Source organism: Myodes glareolus, chromosome 8, assembly GCF_982192425.1.
Source record: "Myodes glareolus chromosome 8, mMyoGla1.1, whole genome shotgun sequence".
Lineage (NCBI taxonomy): Eukaryota > Metazoa > Chordata > Mammalia > Rodentia > Cricetidae > Myodes > Myodes glareolus.
In genome coordinates this window covers 17,767,172-17,785,067 of record NC_142033.1, presented here as the reverse complement: position 1 = coordinate 17,785,067, position 17,896 = coordinate 17,767,172, and the positions used below count along the sequence as shown (strand labels likewise).

Sequence of the window (17,896 nt, the reverse complement as noted above, 5' to 3'; positions counted from 1 at the left end):
TGTAAGAGACCAGGAGAAGGAGCCCCTCCCGATTGCAGCACCTTCGATTATTCTAGTCAGGAACAGTAATTGAAATGTTTCCCTGGTTCTCAAACAGCCTGTAGTCCCAGGAGCTTCATAGCCACCAATAGCATCAGGGTTGGAGCATTTGTGGTACACAGAAAGCATGCAATTAAAATGCATTAAAGTGATTTCATGTTCAAATAGGTCACTGAAGTTGATCACTTTAGTATAGGTTGAATCTCAATATTTATATGGGTAACAAAGCTGTACAATTTCAATACTCCATAATAGCTCTTTTAAATTTATTTGCACATCTATTCAACAGGAATGAAAGAACAGCAACACAGACTATTTGTAGCGATGCATTTTCTTCCTGCTGCCTCTGCTATTGCTTTGAAAAAACTGCACTTGCTAACTGTGAAGAGACAAAAAGCAGAGCTCCCACTTTAAAGGGAACAGAGAAAGTTTAGCCTAGAGCCAAATTTGAACGACCATGCCGTGCGAACACAAATTAAGGTTATCAAAAATTCATTGTTTCAATGTGGAGGGAGTTTTATAGTTTCACAGAACAAAGTCATAAACAGATATGTGTTTAAGACACCTTGGTGTTTCCATCAGAAAGGTGAGTGTAGCAAGATGGAAGAAGCTTTTCTCTAGGCCGCAGATGCTGCTGAATCATGTTTGTAACTTTCGGATTGGTGGAAGCTAAGGGTCTCCGTTAAAAAGATTCCAAAAGACTTAACTTTTAGGAGCAAGGAATGGTTCTTCGTGGGACTAAACCCAGCCCAAAATAAAGTAATTAATCTCTGAACTCAGAACATTCCAGCCTCTCCACATCACTGTGGTCCTATCAGTCCATCATTGGTCTTTGCACACGCAGCTTCTTTCCAGGAATTCTAATTGACAGATGTAATCTCAAATTTTCTCTAATTTTCATCACAAAGCTTTTAAATGAACTTTTTCTATGTCAAACTAGAGTGTATGGACTTGCTTATGGAGTTTCACTCATATGTATGGGTTGATTGGTTCCATTCTTAAAGCTCTTTACTTATTATAACCCCCTTTTGCATTTCTTTATGATTTTATCACTGTCATAAAGTTAGTTAAGTTGGAATATCAGATATCTGAAAAATGATAAACAAGATGGAAAACTTTATTGCCATTATGAAATTAAAGGGGCTGCTTATAAACTCTTCATCTGAGATGTAATTTCATTTACAGGCTTATTTCATTTCATGGACATGATCTTGATTTCGTCTATTGTGAAGATACCCTTACAATTTCATATTGTCTTTCCAGTTTTCCACATTGCTGAATTTATTGTACTTTATAAATTTGTCTAGCCTACTTTTCTGTTTTTCTGGTAGTGTTACATAATGTCTTTTTTTTTTACCTCCCTAATTATCCTCTTTTTTTTTTTTTTGAGCCCCTGTCTTTTCTCTAAGGGCTCATTCGAGTCACTGATAAATATTGTTAGCCATCTTTTTTTAAGGAAGCCTAAAGAAAAAGACCCCTCTTTCTTCAAGCTTTCCAGATTTTGTTGTTGTTGTTGTTATGACTAGTTCTGTAATATCTACCTGGTAACATGAGATACCTGGGAACAGTGGTGTAAAACTGGCTTTCATGAGGACTGTGAAGTGGTTTCAGTGCCCATTGACTGAATTCCAAGTCTCTTGGAGTTGAGACTTGATTCTTGCATAGTTATATTTCCAGTTCTTAGAACACTGTCTAGCATATGGTAGTCACGGCGTATTTTGTTAAATAAGCAAAAGAACAAAGAAGTTCACCTTAATTCCAAGAAAGATGACAGAAAAGCACTCCCCGAAAGGGCTAGCCTGGTGACTCTATCCCTTGTCTAGCCCCTTCATGAACCTAAATTATTTTAAAGATTAAGGATTAGTACTTAGTTTTTGAGATCATTTTTTTTGACAAAAGTTTATATGAATAAAAGGTACACTGTACATATTTTATATTTTGGTATCATGTTTCTGAATATAGTATGCATGTGGTTAAAGTAAATCCCATTAAAACAAAAAAGGCAGAAAAGGTAGAAAAGGAGAAAGGATGAGAGGGAGGCAGGGAGAGAAGGAGAGAGGGACGGAAAGAAGGAAGAGGAGAGGGAAGGAGAGAGGAAAATAATGACAAATATATACTGAGTCTCTATGTTATATACTCTGAATTGTGTTGTGTGGGTTATAGTGTAAAATTAAGAGTGAGAATTCTAGGGGAAGTATTAATAGCCTGAGAGACCAACTCTCAAGGCTACTCCCAGGGTTTGAAGAAAAACTCCATAGTACAGAAAACTGAAATTAATGTTTCTCTATCTGAGTGGTATAGAATAAATTCACACACATGCTTCTTGGGTCATGTTCATTATTTTTCTGTCTATTCTTCTGTCCTCCAATTTTCTACTAAGTTCTAATTCTTTCTGATTCTCCTTTGTTTCAATTTTCTCTTACTTCATTGTTCACCTAGTTTAAAAAACACTTTTTATAGGAGGCTTGAGCAAAAAGAAAAGAAGTTGCAAGAGTTACATCTCATTGGTCATAGCACAATCCTTGAGTAAATGATAAAGGTCGAGCTGTTCTTCATGGTGATACAGGGTTTCAATGTTCCTGGTGTAAGACTGTGACAAGAGGCTGGGGCACAGTGCCCAGTGAGAGGCTGTGAGACAAAGGTCTTATCAGCCAGACTTGGCAAGTGAGGGATTGGGATGATTTTTTTAGGTTGCTTTGTATTCATAACCTTTGTTAGACATATGCAACTCTGACCTTGTGCCATCTGTAAAATATTTAGTGTATTATCCATATACAGAAACATTCAGTCTAGTTTGAATTTGCTCTGAGGTAAAAATGAGCTAATTGTGTGTGGTTGAGTTAAAGAATCAAAGCAGGCTCTTTAAGTGTCTTACAGTCCTCATGGATAGATAATAGATAGACAATAGATGTACTCATGAAGCATATCTTTGTATATTTTCTATATATCAAAATTATACAGTAAACGAGAAGTCATATTCCTGACCACCCACAGATATATGTGCCCATAAGATTGAAATGCATCATGAGATTATGCACATATGTCATATCAAATTGCATACTACAGTGCGGGTATTGGGAAGGCACCATACCTACTTTTGCAAATGTGAAATTACAGACAGGAGTAACAGTTTCCAGAGTCAGTGGTACCATAGGCCCTGCCTGGACAGGATTCTCCTCCATCAGAGAATCACTTCTCTGGTGGGTTGACATCTGAACACAAATTGCCTTCTGCTGCAAGTCCCACAGCCTCTGACAAGGCTCCTGGAGGGAACAGTTCCATGGCTACTTTCTTACTGATGACCTTTGACAAATTAATTAATTTGGCTATTGCCTCAGTTACCTGTTTGACTGTGCTACTGTAAAAAAGAATCACATGTAAAGATACTCATTGCTGAGTTTTACATATAGTAAACAATATGCAGGCAGATCTCTGTGTTTTCAAGGCCAACCTGGTCTACAAGAACCAGTTCCAGGATGACTAGGACTGTTACACAGAGAAACCCTTTCAAGAAACAAAAACAAAATAAAACAAAAAGTGAATATAGGAGTTTATATAAGTTTATCTAATAACCTGAATACTGAGGTGGGTTCAGAACACTCATAGAAATAATCCCTTGTCAGATTATGAACTGGAGTTCTGCTGATGCTCCCCTGTCTTATCTTACAAGAATGAGTGGGTCTTGACAGATAAACTATGTTTAGAAGTGAAATAGAAAGTTTATCAGAGAATCAACTATAATGATTGTTGTGTACATCACAAAGTTATAATTTCAAATGCTTCCAGTTAAAATCCTAATAAAATGAATGTTTCATTTATAATTCAGTTTTATATAAAACTCATGGATTGCTGAGAGCTCATTGAAATTCATGATGTTGGAAAAGCACCCCTCTTATTAAATTCAAACACAGAAGTTACATTCTGCCAATTTCTCATTAATCTTTTCTTTTCTACTTCTCTTTTTTTAAGGTCCACCATGAGCAAGAAATGGGACTTAAACTCTTCAGAATACTGGAATCACACCTGGAGCAGCAATGACACACAGCATTATTGGTACTCTGATAACAACATCACCTATGTCAACTATTATCTCCACCAGCCTCAAGTGGCAGCGATCTTCATTAGTTCCTACTTCCTGATCTTTTTCCTGTGCATGGTGGGAAACACTGTAGTTTGCTTTATTGTAATAAGAAACAAGCACATGCACACTGTCACCAATTTCTTCATCTTAAACCTGGCAATAAGTGATTTACTGGTTGGAATATTCTGCATGCCTATCACATTGCTGGATAACATCATTGCAGGTATGTTGAGTTATGTGTGGTATAAAGATGACCTGAGAAAATTGTAGGCAGAAGTTTCTATCTCAACTAGCTCTGTCAGAAGAACATGAGACTCTTAATTTCAGGCTCATGAGTTTGAGTCCCATGTTGGGTGCCATTTATAGACAGAAGTTTCTGTTCCTCCTGGTCCTGGATCCATTCAGTCCGAAATAAATGCAGAGAGGCTTATATTAATTGATCTCTTAGCTCAGGCTTATTACTAACTAACTATTACAACTTAAATTAACCCATAATTCTTATAAATGTTTGGCCGTGATGCTTGGTACTATTTCTCAGTGAGGTATTATTATCCTGCTTCCTCAGTGTCTGGCTGGTAATGCCATATCTGCCTTTCCTCTTCCCAGAAATCTCCTAGTCTGGTTGCCCCACCTATACTTCCTGCCTGGCTACTGGCTAATTAGTATTTTTTAAAACCAATATGACTAACCAATATTTACACATACTTATTGAGTTCCCAGGAGTGTTCCAGGTATCTATCTTCACAAGATGACCATTTGAAACAAAGCATGTAATAATCAAATAGATATGTGGTTTGGGAGCAAAAACTTCGCTCCCACACTTTTGGACCCCTGTCATCATTCCTTTGTGCCACTTCACATGTTCTAGAGGTGCAGGGATGGTGTATTTCTTGGTCCCAATAGGGTTTTTATTTAGTGTTGATTTACTACTGTTGTGTCAATTGAGAAACAACACTTGAGATGTTCACATTCCTACCAATATAGAAAAATAACAAAATAATTGCAACATATTGAAGTTATCTGCAGTAGAACAAGTTATTTCAAATCTCCAATCCTCTCATGACACTCAGTTTACTGCCATAGTTATTTTGAATTAAATGATTAATATTTTGTGCATAAATCACTCCACTGTATTCTTGGTTTTGTTTCCCACTAGGAGGCCACTTGTAGCATTTCCTGTCTTTATTTTTGGTAATTATGACCATATATCTACATAACATACAACTAATGTCATTTTCTGTTTTCGAAACTACATAAGACAGAAATTCCATTTTAGTAATCCACTTCTATCACATAAACACAAACATGCATTCAAACCTTTCACTTCCTCTGTTGGTTACGATAGGAATTGCTGTTGTTGTTAGCTGTCTCCCTACTGATTCCCTCGTAATCGTCTCCACTCTCTTTGTACTTAGTACTCTGTTTTCTGATACCACATCTTCTTTCTACTTTATTCCTTCCTAAGAAATAGCACACTGGGATAAAACATTTCTGAGAACTGACACATCTCTAAATGGCTTTGTTTCGCTCTCACACTTGATTATAGCTAGCTATGTGAACAATTCTGGGTTGGAAAATTTTTCTCTCTGAATTTTAAGGTGATTACTTTTTTGTTACTTCTCAGAAATGCTGAGTTACTGTTGAACATTTCTGACTCTTTTTGTCTTTTATTTGAGTTGCACATTTTTCTTCCTAAAAGCTTTTTGAGTTTTCTTTATCCTTAATGTTCTGAATTTTATGAAATTAGGGCTGCAAGTTGGTTTTCTGTGCACTGGATACAAACTACTCCTTTCAATCTGAAAGCCAATATGTTTTGAGGATTGCAAGTTAGAATTCTGCCTGGGCAACATAAAAACATCATCCTCAAAATCCCCAAGTTTGGGACTAGACAGATTGCTTAATGCTTAAGAGCAGGTCCTAATGACCTAGATTTAGTTCCCAGGACCCTTGTTGTTGCCTCAAAACTACCTATAACTCTAGCTTATTTATCAAGAGAGGGATTTGATGCTCTCTTTGGCCTCTGAGGCCATCTGAAAATACATCACCTGTATTTACCTATGCATACACACACATACAAATAATTTTAAAATTACAATAAATATTTTTTAAAAATCCAAAGACTAAGTATGTAGGTCATTGTCAGAATGTTTACCTAGCCTATACAGGATCCTGGGCTCAATTCCCAATACTGTGGGACAGAGAAGGGTTTTCTCAACTTTCATCTTGAGTTCTTCATTTCGATTAATTCACTTGACCTATTTTTGCTTATTTTCTGTATGTTACTTTCATTTTATATTTCTGACATTACTGGTCATGTGTTAGTTCTATTTTTGTATGAATGTTCCATTACATAGTCTTTTCTTAGAGCCCCTTTATTTTGTGTTTGAGGCTTTCTAACATTAAGAATTTCTAGCATTGTGTTTTAGTGTGAGGTCCTATGTGTTTAATAGACTCACTGGGGAATCTATGGTCTAGACTGTCTGGGAGACCGAAGTGGGGATATCACAAGTTTGAGGGCAATCTGAGCAACATGGTAAAACCTTGTCTCAAAAAGCAAAGTAAAATAAAGAAAAGGCAAATCTAAGTAGGGATGCCTGCTAAAATAGACTCCCTTGTGGTATTTGGGTTAATAGAAGTTAGATATGAGTAGCTTGATTTTTAAAAAGAAATTAGAGGATTTTTTGAAAAATGAATTTTAAAATCTGAAATATATGTCTAGAGTTTGTAGGAGAATATATCTTTTAAAAAAAAAGCAGTTGGGTATTCAGAAGGTCAAACTGCTCTGCTAGCTTGTTTCTCTAGTCACTGAGGCTTGGGCAAGCAACCCATACTTCCACTCTTGATCAAGAGTCTTTATTCTGAACATCACTGTTATGTAAATTGCACATTCTGTATAATGGTTCCATATGTAATTCCTAGTTCCTCACAATTTATGAGCTGTATTTCCAAATTAGAAAATTAATGTTCAGGCTGTTTTGTTCACTTAAAGCAAAGGTTTGATGGTTTGCACTCTAGAAACTTACCTGGGTTTCAATCGTTTAAGCTGCTACCTGGCTGGGACAAGGTGTGTATTTTTTTTTCTTTTTTTTCTTTTTTTCTTTTCTTTTTTTTTTTTTTTTACCTTTTCTAGAGATACCACGAGTTAGAAAACAGGTTCAAATCTTCCCCTGGGGATTAAATACAGCGGTAAGTGTGAAATATTTCTTATCGTGTCTCGGATATAATAGTTACTGTGCTAGGTTTCATCGCGAACAGGGCATTAATGAAACACTCTGTCCAGAGAATTACCAGCAGACAGCACACGAACACATTGTTCTGCGGCTGCTTTCATACCTTGTCTTTTTGTTCATATTTGCAATATAGTGAATTAAAATAATCTTCTCAAAGGACTACTCCATTTCCCGTCCAGGGTGGCCGTTTGGAAGCAGCATGTGCAAGATCAGTGGGCTGGTGCAGGGAATATCAGTTTCGGCTTCTGTCTTCACCTTGGTTGCCATAGCCGTGGACAGGTAGGTCAACTCCACATTCTGAGTCCCAGACAGTGTTGATTTGTCAAGTTACTGCAGATTTTCCATGATACTGAATATACTAGTATAGCTATCTACCTGCTTGTATTACTACGATGCAGAGTACTACCACAAAAGTATTGCCTCACTGAATATATAAACAAATTACATAACTCATGTAATTTGTATTTTCATGTAATTACATGTACTTTTTTCAGATCTTAAAGTGTTAATATTTTCCATGTAGCTATAGTTTGGGAATATGAACTGAGGTATTTAATTTTAGAGCCATTAGTAGATTGTTCTTTGCAATAACTATACAGCAAGGCCAGTTGGACCCTCAGTGTTTGAAGTGATAAGCCGTATCACTTTTGGTTAAGAGATACATGATTTTTGTGTGTGTCTGCTCACTCAAAATATACATGACACTTTTAAGGAACACATTAGATACAAGGAAATCCTGCAAGTGAACATTAGGTAGTAACTGGGGCTCTTACCATGAACAAAAGGTATACTATCTTTGTATTTCTATCTCAATCTTAAGTGTAAACATTTACTTCTACTCTACATTTGATACTGAAATACCTTGCATGCTTTTGGCACATTTCTGACACTTGAAAAAGAGGTAAACGTAGACCCTCTTTATTTTAGAGAGTAAATGAGATTAAAATGAACAACTAATTCTATTTTCTCAGTGGGTAATGCTAAGGAGCTTCAGATGAGTGAAGCAGGGCATCATAAGTCAACGTGGATGATTTTCCAAACCTAAACTGCAGAGAGACTGCATAATGATGCCCAATATACGGTGCCACAGTGTGAAATCTAAGCCACCCTAGCTGAAAATGCAGAAATGCATATATGCGAAGAAATGTCTAGCAACTTCTGCATGTCTCTGCAAAGGAGTAAATAAATGAGTGTGGCTGCCCAGAGGCATGCAGCTGCATCTGAGATGCTGTATTTAAGACAGTACAGTATGGAGAGGAGAAATGGCATTGGTTAGGTTGGGAGAGCAACAGCAACAAAGGACATCATGCCGTTTCTTCCACTTTTTTTGAAAATTTGATGAGGTTAGTTAATAAATGAATGTAAAGTTGCCTTATTCTTTGTGTGGCATGATGCCTTGATCTTCATCAGGGTATTGAATTTTAGTTTGTGTGTTTTACACGTCCTGTCTAGTGTTTAGTCAACTTTACACAAGCTAAAGTCATCTGAGAAAATGGAATCTCAAGTCAAAAAATGCCTCCATAAGATCAGCATGTAGGAAGTCTGTGGGGGCATTTTCTTGATTAATAATTGAGGGAGGGCCCAGATCATTGTGGGTGGTCATTTTCCTAGTAGATGATCCTGGGATGAATAAGAAAACAAATTAAGCAAGCCAGTAAGTAGCACTCTTCCTTGGCCTCTGCCTCCAGGGTTCCTGTCATGACTCCCTCAGTGATGAACTGTGATGTGAGGATTATGAGCTGAAATAAACACTTTCCTCTAAATTGATTTTGTGTGTGATCTTTTTGTTTCCTGTGCTTTGTCTTTTGAAATGGGATTTCAGTAGGTACCATTGGCTGGACTGGAATTCACCATATAGACCAGGCTGGTCTCAAACTCATAGAGATCTACCACCCTCTGCCCTTTGAGTGCTGGGGTTAAAGGCTTGAGCTACCACAACTTGTCTTGGTAGTCATCTTTATCACAGCAAACTTTAACTAGGGCTTCAAGTGCCTGAGCTTTTCTCCATAGTTACAGCTTTAGTTTTATTCATTTCATTTTTAATTGTCCAGACATAGTCCCAATAACACAAAATAATTAAAATTATCATTCTTATTAAGAAATTACAGTCTTTGTCAGTTTCCTACATGTGCATGTGAATTCGTTCATTCTCTTACAACCTATTAGCACCTGCTGCCCTCATCAGAGGGTGCAGAGGAGACCAACTTGCCGCTCTCCCTGAATCTGTTAGTAGCTAATGGTTCATCAGTAGTGGTCTGCTTCAATGAGCCCCTCACCATTCATAACGAACTGTTGGGTGGGCTGAACCTGTGCAGACCTGGTACTACCAGGCACAGCGGCTGCAAGTTTATGATTGCTGTGGCCGGATCATGCTATGAAGATGGTTTTTCACAGCCCTTCTCCCTGTCTTCTGGCTCTCATATTCTTTCTGCTCCCTATTATTCACTTTCCCTGTGCCTTAAGGAGATTGAACAAATGTCTTGTTTAGGTCGGCGCCTTCAACTATCCATTATTCTCAGCATCTTGTGAAGCTATGGCTCTCTGCAGCCATCAACAACCATTGAAGAGGGGCTTCTCTGGTTAAGGCTGAGCATAGCCTTTGTCTGTGGATGTAAACAAAAATATTCAGAAGTTTGTTGCTGTTTCCTTTTAGCTCAACATCAGTAATAGGTTCCTTCTTTGGGCCTGCAACCACTTTAATCAGGGTTTCTGACCTTGTTTGAAGAAGTAGGCCTGGATTTCCCCTTGTGGAGAGGACCCCAGAGTCTATCCCAGAGAGGAACTGGTTTCCCCCATAACGGTTGAGTCACTGTTTCACCCATGGGCACGTCTTTCCTGACAGATTGGTTAAGAAAGTTCACAGCCGGGTAAGAACTTTTATGTCTTTAGTGCCTCTGGCAGCCTGCAGAACACTGTCTGGCACTATGTAAGCTAACAGAAGGGAAAAACCTTCCAGCTCAGTTCCTGCTGGGTTTCTCTGTAGCTTCCATTCAAGGTGCGTGGTGACTTCAGCAGTCTCATCACGTATTCTTCAGTGATTCTCTGAAGGTGTGTCACGAAGTTAATTTGGCGTTTCTATTCAGCCATTACTTTCTTTTATGTTTATATCTATCTGCTGAGTAATAAAGTCTCTTTTGGGATAATCACAAAAACAAATATGTGTTAAATGGATGATAATACCTAAAATGATAGAGCTTCATAATAGAATATACATATTATAATAACTTGTAATACATACCTAACAATAATAAAAGTGACAATAACAAAAGTGGTAAAGTTTCTCAACAGATTTTGAATTGCCGTGTTCAACAGAAGGGGTCTTTATCAGAGCTTATAATGGTGCTTCTTAGACCTGTATAATTGTGAACTATCTAAAACCACCTTTTGGTATAAGAAATGATCATTTATTTCCCTCGTGATTCTCTGGGCTAAATGAGTGTCTCTCTCAGTCTTCTGCTCCCTAGGCCACTCACGTGGTAGTGTTGCACTGTGAATTAGATTGTCTAAGATGGCCAGCCTGATGCTCCCCAGGGCCTTCTCCCCTGCACTTCTCATTTAATTCAAGTTTCTTGGAATTTGGAAGCTGCGTTTTCAGAAGAAGCATTCAAAAGGACAGCCCCGATGTGCACGCTTGTTAATGTCTACTAGCCAGAACACATTCCATGGCCAAGCACAGAAATAATATACTGGGAACATTAAGAACCCCAGGGGGAATTGGTTCATGAATTGCTACTGATGAGCTGTCTCCTGAAGCACAGTAGAACAAGCCACCTGCTGAACCTACCGTTCTGGAGTCCAACTGCTTAGACTGAAATCATGCATAACAATTAGCAAGATTGTGGCCTTTCCTAAATCCTAATTTTCATATTTTAATTCATCGTGCTTAGAGGAACAGCTCATTCAAGCCCTTCAGACTAAGTCTACAGCAGAGTTCTAAGGGACCGTATTTGGTATATTCTGATGTAATACTGTTAGCACTATAATTCCGTTTTCTCATTAATAACATCTGATCTTCTTCATTCATTTCTTGTCATGGTCCATATCAGCCCAGACCATAAATTATTTCTCGGACCAGAGGGGAGGTGTGGAAATAAAGACACAACTCACATGACTTTATTGGGAAGGAGTTTCCAGTGATCCTATATGAAGTCCTGAATTCACATCCTGAAAATCTCCCATATTTATTCTCCAAACAGCTTTTATACCACAACCTAAACTGAGGGGGAAATTCATTAGTATTCTGCTTCCTAGGTAGCCGGGAGAATTACTGCAGTCACCTCCGCACCTTTCTATGCCCATTTTGTCACGTCTTCCTATCTATGACAGCTCTGTCACATAGACTGAATTAACACCTCACCTCTTTCCCAGGCGACCTCCCAAATTACAAAGAAGGAGCAGAACGGCATTAGCATATCCAGACCCTTTAGGACGGTGTCAGTTTGTCTGGAAAGGCTAGGTGACCACCTTCTCTGTGACAGGTGCAAATTGTGGCCTGAAATTCTGGCCACCATGCAATGTAGAAAGACGGGCCTGTTTAATACGGCCCTACAATTTCTGTCAGTTACAAAGTTGGCAATGCATGCTGCGTTACCACAGGCTCTAACTTTCAGTGTTTGGAATGGAAATACAGGTGGACGTCCTCATACTTGTCTGCGCCAGGTTCAGAAACTGAGGCAGTGCCTCATTGATCTTTGCCTCTCATTGCAGATTCCGGTGCGTTATCTACCCCTTTAAGCCAAAGCTCACCGTCAAGGCGGCCTTTGTCACTGTTGTGGTCATCTGGGGCCTGGCCATCATCATCATGTCTCCATCTGCAGTAATGTTACACGTCCAAGAAGAAAAATACTACCGTGTAAGATTCGGCTCCCACAATGAAACCAGCACAGTCTACTGGTGTCGGGAGGAGTGGCCCAAACAGGAAATGAGGAGGATCTACACCACCGTGCTGTTTGCCACCATCTACCTGGCTCCACTCTCCCTCATTGTTATCATGTATGCAAGGATTGGGGCTTCCCTCTTCAAGACTTCAGCACACGGCACAGGCAAGCGGCCCCAGGAGCCGTGGCATGTGTCCAAGAAGAAGCAGAGGGTCATTAAGATGCTCTTGACTGTGGCTCTCCTCTTTATCCTCTCCTGGCTGCCGCTATGGACGCTGATGATGCTCTCAGACTACGCTGACCTGTCTCCTAATAGACTGCGTGTCATCAACATCTACGTCTACCCTTTCGCCCACTGGCTCGCCTTTTGTAACAGTAGCGTCAACCCCATCATTTATGGTTTCTTTAATGAAAACTTTCGCAGTGGTTTCCAAGATGCGCTCCAGATCTGCCGAAAGAAAACAACACCCCAGGAAGCCTACGTCCTGAGTGCTAAAAGCAACATGGTCATAAACACATCTGGCCTGCTGGTCCAGGAACCCGCATCTCAAAATCCAGGTGGGGAACATTTGATGGGTGAGGACAGGGCTGAAAACCCCACACAGGAATTCTTGATGGAAGAAGTGGGAGAAGGTACTAACAGTAGTGATGTTTAAAAAGAGCACAGGCCTCCAGTGCTGCCCAGTCTTATGGTACATGAATTATTCGGTGACTTTCATATTTGCCCAAAATTTTTCGAAGTCTGACCATTCCCATTTAAACCTTTTCTTATGTGAGTCAAGAAAATCAAGTATACATGCTTTGTGAGTCTGTCATTCTATCTGTCTGTCTGCCTGTCCCTCTGTCTTTCCTTCTGTCCTCTGTCATCTATCTATCTAAGACAGTGGTTCTCAATCTATAGGGTGCAACCCCTTTAGGGGAGTCAACGCCTTTCACAGGGCTCACCTAAGATCATTAGAAAACATAGATATTTACATTGCAATTCACAAGAGTAACAAAGCTACAGTTAGGAAGTAGCAACGAAATTTATGGTTGGGGGTTAGCACAGCATAAGGAACTCTATTAAAGGGTCGAGGCACTGGGACGGTTGAGAACCACTGATCTAGAAGGACACACATCTCCCTAAATTGTGATAAAGGTAATATGTATGAAAGCACATTTTGTCAATAGTCCAACCGGCTTTAGGTTTACAATTTTAGACTTACTAATGTGGTCTGCTTCTTAAATGGGTTTAGTCTTCTAAGAAAACATTTGAGCTATCTGAAGTCTTTGCTACTGGTTTCTCACTGCAGCAGATTAATCTAGGTTGCTCTGGAAGCAAGGTGGTACAGGTCGGTCAGTAATAATGCCCCCACTCATTTCACTTTGTATGTTAGAACTGCAGTACCAAGTAAGGGAACACAGATTTCTCTCAATTTAAAAAGTTTTTTTTTTCTTTGAAAAGTAAGAAATCAAAATAGTCCATAGAAATTACTGCTGAGGTTGGAGAGACAGCTCAGTGGCTTAGACCATTTATGGATTTTGTTAATCAACTCCCATCACCCACATGGTGGCTCACAACCACCCATAACGTAAATTCCAGGATATTGTAATTCTCCTTAGATTTTTACAGCTACCAGGCACAGATGTGGGGCAGATACACACATGCAGGCAAAAACACTTGTACACGTGAAAGCTAAAAACATCTAAGAAAGTTCTTTAAAGAAATTACTGTTGACTTTTTATTATCTTCAGAGTTTGAGATGTGCATTTTAACAGAATGTTCACGCAAAAGAAATCGTTACATAGCGCAGCAGGTGTCAGGGAGTGCCACGTCTTCCTTCTCTTTGAAAGAGGGACATCAGAGCTGTTTGGTCGTCATCCCAAGAGTTCCCTGACTATAGACAGAGAAAGGCCTCTTTTCCAAACTTCCTACTGGAACCAATATTTAAATATATCGTTTGTAGCTTAATAGGTTAGCAGTAAGGTGCAGGAGAAATTTGATACCCCCCTGCTCCCATTATACAGTGAATGATCTGAAGTGCTAAGTCTATCTGGGGTGAGCTAGGTTCCCAGGAAGTTGAACATTACAAAAAATAGCTTATTTGGCAGTTAGGAATAAATCCTGGATATTGAGATACCTTTTTATTTGCAGTCATTGCTGTAGTTCAAGTTGAAAAGTTCTCAACAGGCCAGCAAGATTTAATTATCCAGGTTTGATCTAAACTGAGTTATGACATGTTCCCATCAGGGTGTGCAGCTCTCTGAACCCCTAGCTTAGAAAATCCCTCCTTACATTCTTGACTTCCTGAACTTCTGTGTATAGTTGGTGAAATGGAACATTACAGATTTTTCACTAGAGACTATGACTTGCTTGTTCATGGCATTGTGACCTGGACAGACAGTTGACTAGTTCTCAGAACTTTTCCAAAGCCCTTGGCGCCCTTCTTCCTACACTTTGTCAACTGTGTTCCTCACTGCCTCCTTCTTAATGCTTGTGGTCCTCATGACTGAGTTGTCTGCTGCTGTGGTCTTGGCACTTTCGACTCTTTCTACAGTTGGCAGAATCATCTTCCTTAAGTAGATAGCGAGTTTGCTCTCCAGTGTGAAATGCTCCTGGAAGCTCCATTAAACCATGTGCAAGTCCCAGGCTAGCCAAGGCCTGCCCCGTATCTGCTCTTTCTATCTCTGACAAAAATTATTGTCTAAACTCTTATCAAACTAAGATGCTCAGCCTTGATTGTTTGTGCTTTTTACTTACTCCTTTTTCCTTTTTCAACTTTCTATGTTACTATTGTTTAACATCTGTTCAGAAGAGTCTCCTCCAGAAGGCTGTCTACACTCCTAGGGTAGACAACTCCACCATCATTCCAGCACATCCATCAAGTACACATAAGAGGCTTTGCTTTTAATAAACTGGAGCAACAGAGGGAAGGCTGGAGAACACCAAAACGTCCAAACATTTGTACTTAGCATTTGGATTATGGAATCATAGAAAACTGAACACCTGCTAGGGTAAGACTTTGGACAGATGTATTTTCCATAGCTAAATTTTCACATTTGCAAGACCAGAATCACGGTGGTTTTACACATTTGCTATTCTGTGACTATCATGTGATGTGAGAGAGAAGCTTAGAAGATGAAAAGCAAAGAAATCAGCATTTAGTATGAGGAAATGACAGTTTTGATTGGGCTGTAGTTACAATAATATAACAAAATAATAATCTTAACACCATGTAAAGCAATTTTCAAAACGCTCTTTGAGCCTCACAGAAGTACTCTGAAGTATATGCTGTCCCCATTTTGTAGAGAGCAGAACCAAGTGCATAGTCGCTGGTTTTCCCATTTTTTTTAATGCATTATCTTGAATATCTGTGGGAGGGTTATGTACATAGGTGACTGCATGGAGGAGACCAGAGCAGGGCGTCAGATTCCCTGAAGTGTGAGTTAATATGTGGTTTTGAATTACCTGGTGTGGGTAATGGAAACCAAACGGGTTCACTGGAATAATAGTGGACCTAAAATCTTAAGGCTTAAGAGTTATAAAAAGAAAACAAAAAGAGATTGGGAGGTCAATATATGTAATTTAAAAAATATTTTAACACTGGCATCATGTTTGTGTCATAATGAACTTATTTTAGACTAATCCATAACTGTATTTTCAATAGCTGTTTTTTTCTGACTGTAAAGTTAATACCTTTTATTTGAATTTTGGAGAAATACAGGTGGTACCAAGAAGAGAGTAAATTATATGTATCTTTTTATAAAGGAGAACCACTGGCTTAAAGACTTATTCTGTTCGTCCTCAAGGTCAGCACCTTACACCTCATCTCCATCGGCAGCAAACACCTCCAGAAGACGGGAAATGTTGGGACAGACAATTACCACACAGGGAGAAATGAGACAAGCCAATTTTGAAACACTTTCGACCTTTACTATTGCTTTTTCATGGTTGTCAGTGCACAGCCGGCAGCTTGCGGCTGGCAGTCTCAGAGTAGCCTCTCACCGTACTCTGTTTCTTCCTTCAGCTTTGCTACTCTAAGAGAGGAAAACACAGTTGAACGAACTGCTTTGCTCACTGGCTAGTACAGCTGAACAATGTTCTTGTTTGTAACTAATTTATGCTTCTTCCAATTCTGTGACCACTTCCTCAGCTTGTTTTGTCTTTTGTGCTTTAGGCTGGCCAGTCCTCAGTAATAGGCAGAAATTATTACCTCATTGCATCGAAAACATCACAGTTTATGTTTGATTAATGTTGCTTTTGTCTTGGTAAAACCCCCAGAGTGTTTTCTAGCACTTGCTTGTCTGCTTTTCTGTCCTTACCGACTCCTTGACATCCTCTGAACCCACTACTCAATCTGTCACTCCTTGACCACCTGGCTAGTTCCTCTTCCCCCTCCCGGTCCTCCCAAAGCCTCTTTTGTGAACCCTGGATTTCTCATCCGTCTTCTGCCACGCACAGTCTCCCCATTTCCCTTCATGTTCTGCCTCCTTCTCTTTCTCCAGGGCTCAGTTCAAACCTCACCTGCTCATTTATCCACAGTAGATCTCATTATCGCTAATATCTTAAAATTTCATCACATACTTCTGTAATATCTATATCCCCTACCAAACAGTAAACTGTAAGGCAAAGATTTTATCTCATATTTCATTTTATTCCGAGTCCCTAAGAGAGTACTTGGCATACAATAGGCACATGATAAATATTTATTGAAAAATAAACAGTTACAAATACCTTCTTGGCTTTAGCTTATTAATTATGTACAAGTCATATTTTATTTTCCTTTGTTGAAGGAAATCCAGAATTCACTAGAAGTATTATTCTGAAATGCAAATTAAGTAAAATGAAAATCATTCATTTTCCCACTTTCATACAGCAATAATCATTTTGTCACTGTGGGGCCTGTGTGCATGCTTTCATTGATAAGGATATGATTTTATGATATATGTTTTATAGCTATTCTATTAGTTTAGTGTGTCACAGATATGTTTCCACGTTGTTTAAGAGTTTTCCAAATATTTCATTAATTTCAATGTTTCTCCATTATTTAATAAGCTGCTCTGTGGCTGAAAATGTCACCAAAGTCTTTATTTTGTAGAATGTGTAATTATGTAAAATTCTCATAACACTAAGCATATTCTAGCATCTCAGAATAGACTGCGAAGAAATGAAATTGTTTGGCTAAAATGTATTATTTAATATCTTAATATTCAGTGTAAGATTCTGCTTAATTCTTTAGACGCACTTTATATCCATCTGAGGTATAAGATAATTTGGTCACATATGCTTTCAAATATTGCATATTCTAGAAAACGTATTTTTTCAAACAACTTGGTGAAAATATCTTACCTCATGTGTTATGGTTTAAATGCTTGATATTTCCTGCCAGCTCGTGTGTTTGAATACTGATACCATAAAGCTATTTAGAATGTCTTGTGAAGTTTGGGGAGTCTTGGGGCTATAGGTCAGGTAGCAGAAGTAGGTCACTGGGAAGCAGTCATGAAGATGGTATCAGCTTCTGTTTCTTGCCCCATACTCTCTGCTGCCTGACCCACCAAGTGTAAACAAACAGTACAGGAAGGTCCTGCTATTGTGGACCAAGCAGTTCTAGGTGTTGTGTCTTTCTGCCATGATGGACTGTAACCTTTGGAACTGTGAGCCAAATAAGCTTTTTTAAGTCTTAAGATGC

At 38.9% G+C, this 17,896-nt stretch overlaps 1 protein-coding gene across 1 annotated transcript; it reads left to right on the top strand.

The window, feature by feature from the left end:
* Window positions 1–4,003: 4,003 nt before the first annotated feature.
* Window positions 4,004–17,072, top strand: Npffr2 (neuropeptide FF receptor 2). The gene is made up of 3 exons (XM_087908888.1): window positions 4,004–4,343; window positions 7,530–7,629; window positions 12,058–17,072. Exons 1-3 carry the CDS (start codon window positions 4,016–4,018, stop codon window positions 12,881–12,883), a joined length of 1,254 nt encoding a protein of 417 aa, XP_087765014.1. The 5' UTR covers window positions 4,004–4,015; the 3' UTR covers window positions 12,884–17,072.
* Window positions 17,073–17,896: the final 824 nt, after the last annotated feature.